Genomic DNA, 2,840 nt, shown 5'->3' with positions numbered 1-2,840 from the left:
CGCGGGAGGGAATTCCACATATCCACCACCTTCTCTGTGAAAAAATACTTCCTGACATTAGTCCTGAGTCTGCCATCTTTTCAGGTTATCATGCTTCATAAATATCGCAAGTCTTCTTTTAAAGTTTGGGGGCCGAAATTATGGAATGGGTGTTACTAGAGTGATAGATTTCTTTTCCAGAGTCTTGTGGGGAGGGAGGTCTCTGCCAGAGGGCTGGAGTGGTAGGATGACCCTGGGTGGGAGGAAGTTTGAAATAAAATACAGATACTGAACAGTGACGGGGGGGGGGGGGGGAGGGAGAAGTTTGGGAGGAGATAAAGCTATGGTTATGACCTCTAGGGGGGGGGGGGTCTTTGGTTGCCTGCAGGTCTGGAGGTGCCTGTACATCCTCCGCCATTGACTGAGAGGAGAGAGAAGGGAGTCCTAAAAATTGGAGAGATCCACTGGCTGTGAGTGAAAGGTTGCAGATCCAATAAGTGGCAACTTGGAGATAGTGTGCTATGAGATCATCCCAGAGCCAGGGTGGACCAAAGGTGATGGAGGACTGCTGCAGGAGGGTAAGATCAAGGGAGGTCTGAGCTCAGAAAAGTAAATCAGTGTTAAGAATAGGAGTACAGCCTTTGGGGATAATATCTCTCTACAGGATAGGCATGGACAGGAGAAGCTGTGAATAACTATAAACATAACACCAAGTATCCTGTAAATATAATTCATGGAAGTAGTGGAAAAGGGAGTTCCCTTTTGGGAGTAACAACAAGGAATACTTTGGATCGATAATTTGCCAGTTGCTGCTTGCCTGTTGCAAGAGTTCTAATCAGTGGCGTAGGATGGGGGGGGGCAGTGGGGCGGTCCGCCCCAGGTGCACGCCGCTGGGGGGTGTCGGCGCCTCGCTAGTTCCTTGCTCTCTCTGCCCCGGAACAGGTTATTTCCTGTTCTGGGGCAGAGAGAGCAGGGAACCAGCGAGGCGCCGACACCCCCCAGTGGTGTGCACTCGGCGGATTGGCTCTCCCGCCCGCCCCTCACCGCCTTCCAGGTATGCTTTCGGGGGGGGGGGGGGGGGTTGCGCTCCGGAGGGGGGAGGGTGCACCACGCTGCACCTGGGGGGGGATGCGCAGCGGCAACCCGCCCCGGGTGTCAGCTGCCCTCGCGACGCCACTGGTTCTAATAAAAAGGTTTTGCACTCATTTGAGACCTTTTGAGTGCTGTCTGGCTTTGTGGAAGAGAGAGAGCTGAGGGAGCCGATCGCCTCCAGAGGGTAAAGTATAGCCTCATAAATCCCTGGATCTCTATTCTGGACCACTGAGGGTGCAAATCATAATATTCTATAACATCGTGCTTAACTGCTGGGAACACCCCCTGATCCACCCAGGCCCCTCCCATGGCCATGCCCCTTTGGAGTTACAAGCTTTGAAATTTAGGTGCAGATTTTAGAGAATAGCGCCTAGAGCAGTTACGCATGCAAATCCAAATTATTGCCGATTAACAGAAATCATTGATTGTTGATGTCCTACCTGGATTGGCCACTGTCGGGGACGGGATGCTGGGCTTGATGGGCCTTTGGTCTTTTCCCAGTATGGCATTACTTATGTACTTATTAACTGATCAGTGTTTTCGTGCACATCTGCCCTGGGTACCCAAATTTTGACATCCAACTTTGGTCAACACAGAGAATCAGTATGGGCGTTACCTTCATAAGCACCACTGTTATAGACTTACTCTCTGTAGGGTCGGATTGCACTCTACCGCTCCACTGTCTGCATTCAGCACCAACACCATAGGTTGCTGCAGCTGAATCGGGTACTCTAAAAAGTGTCTCCCTTACATGTGATGAGCCCTAACTGATTGATTGTCTTTGCCATTCCAGTGACATGGGAACCAGTAACCACAGCACCGTGAAGGAATTTATTATTGCCGGATTCCATGGAATTCATCACGTCCGGCATTTTCTCTTTGTGCTCCTGCTTCTCACGTACCTTTGTATCATCACTGGGAATGTGGTGGTCTTCCTGATCATCCGGCTCCAGCCTCGCCTCCACATCCCCATGTACTTTTTCATCAGCATCCTGTCCTTTCTGGAACTCTGGTACACAGCCATCACCATCCCCAAAATGCTTTCCAACTTATTGGACGTAAGGAAAAGTATTTCCTTTCATGGGTGCCTCCTGCAGGTCTATTTCTTCCATTCCTTGGGAATCACTGAAGCTTTGTTGCTCACGACGATGGCTTATGACCGGTACTTGGCCATCTGCACTCCTTTGCATTACCCTACCATCATGACGTTCCAACTTGGTGTCAAGTTGACTGTATCCTGTTGGCTCTTTGGGTTTCTCTACCCGGTGCCTGAGATTATTCTAATTTCCCACTTGCCCTTTTGTGGCCCAAATATAATCGAACACATCTTCTGTGACTTGTCACCCTTACTGAGCTTGGCCTGCACCGACACCTCAACAAGCGTAATTCTTGACTTTGCCTTCAATGCCTGTGTGGTGACGGGGCCTGTTTTACTCATAGTGTTCTCCTATGTTAGAATCATCCAGATTGTGTTGAACATCCCATCTGCAGAGGGACGGCGAAAGGCCTTTTCCACCTGTGCCACTCACCTCATTGTGGTGGTGCTGTTCTTCGGCAGCGTTGGCTTCATGTACATCCGGCTAACCAAGACATATTCTTTGAACTATGATAAGTCGTTGGCGGTGGTATATTCTGTCGTAACACCCCTGTGCAACCCTGTGATCTACAGTCTGAGAAACAAGGAGATCAAAGAAGCCATATGGAAGATAATGATAAGAAGAAAGACCACCTCCAAACTGGAATCCGTTTGTAATGTAGTGTCTCACTGA

General features: G+C 49.7%; 1 protein-coding gene across 1 annotated transcript; it reads left to right on the top strand.

Annotated features, from left to right (window-relative positions):
- The first annotated feature begins 1,868 nt into the window (after positions 1-1,868).
- On the top strand, positions 1,869-2,840 carry LOC115464996 (olfactory receptor 6N1-like). The gene has a single exon (XM_030195391.1). It carries the CDS (start codon positions 1,869-1,871, stop codon positions 2,838-2,840), a length of 972 nt encoding a protein of 323 aa, XP_030051251.1.

The sequence above is a fragment of the Microcaecilia unicolor genome, chromosome 3, assembly GCF_901765095.1.
Source record: "Microcaecilia unicolor chromosome 3, aMicUni1.1, whole genome shotgun sequence".
Taxonomy (NCBI): Eukaryota; Metazoa; Chordata; class Amphibia; order Gymnophiona; family Siphonopidae; genus Microcaecilia; species Microcaecilia unicolor.
This window is presented reverse-complemented; position numbering and strand designations above follow the sequence as displayed.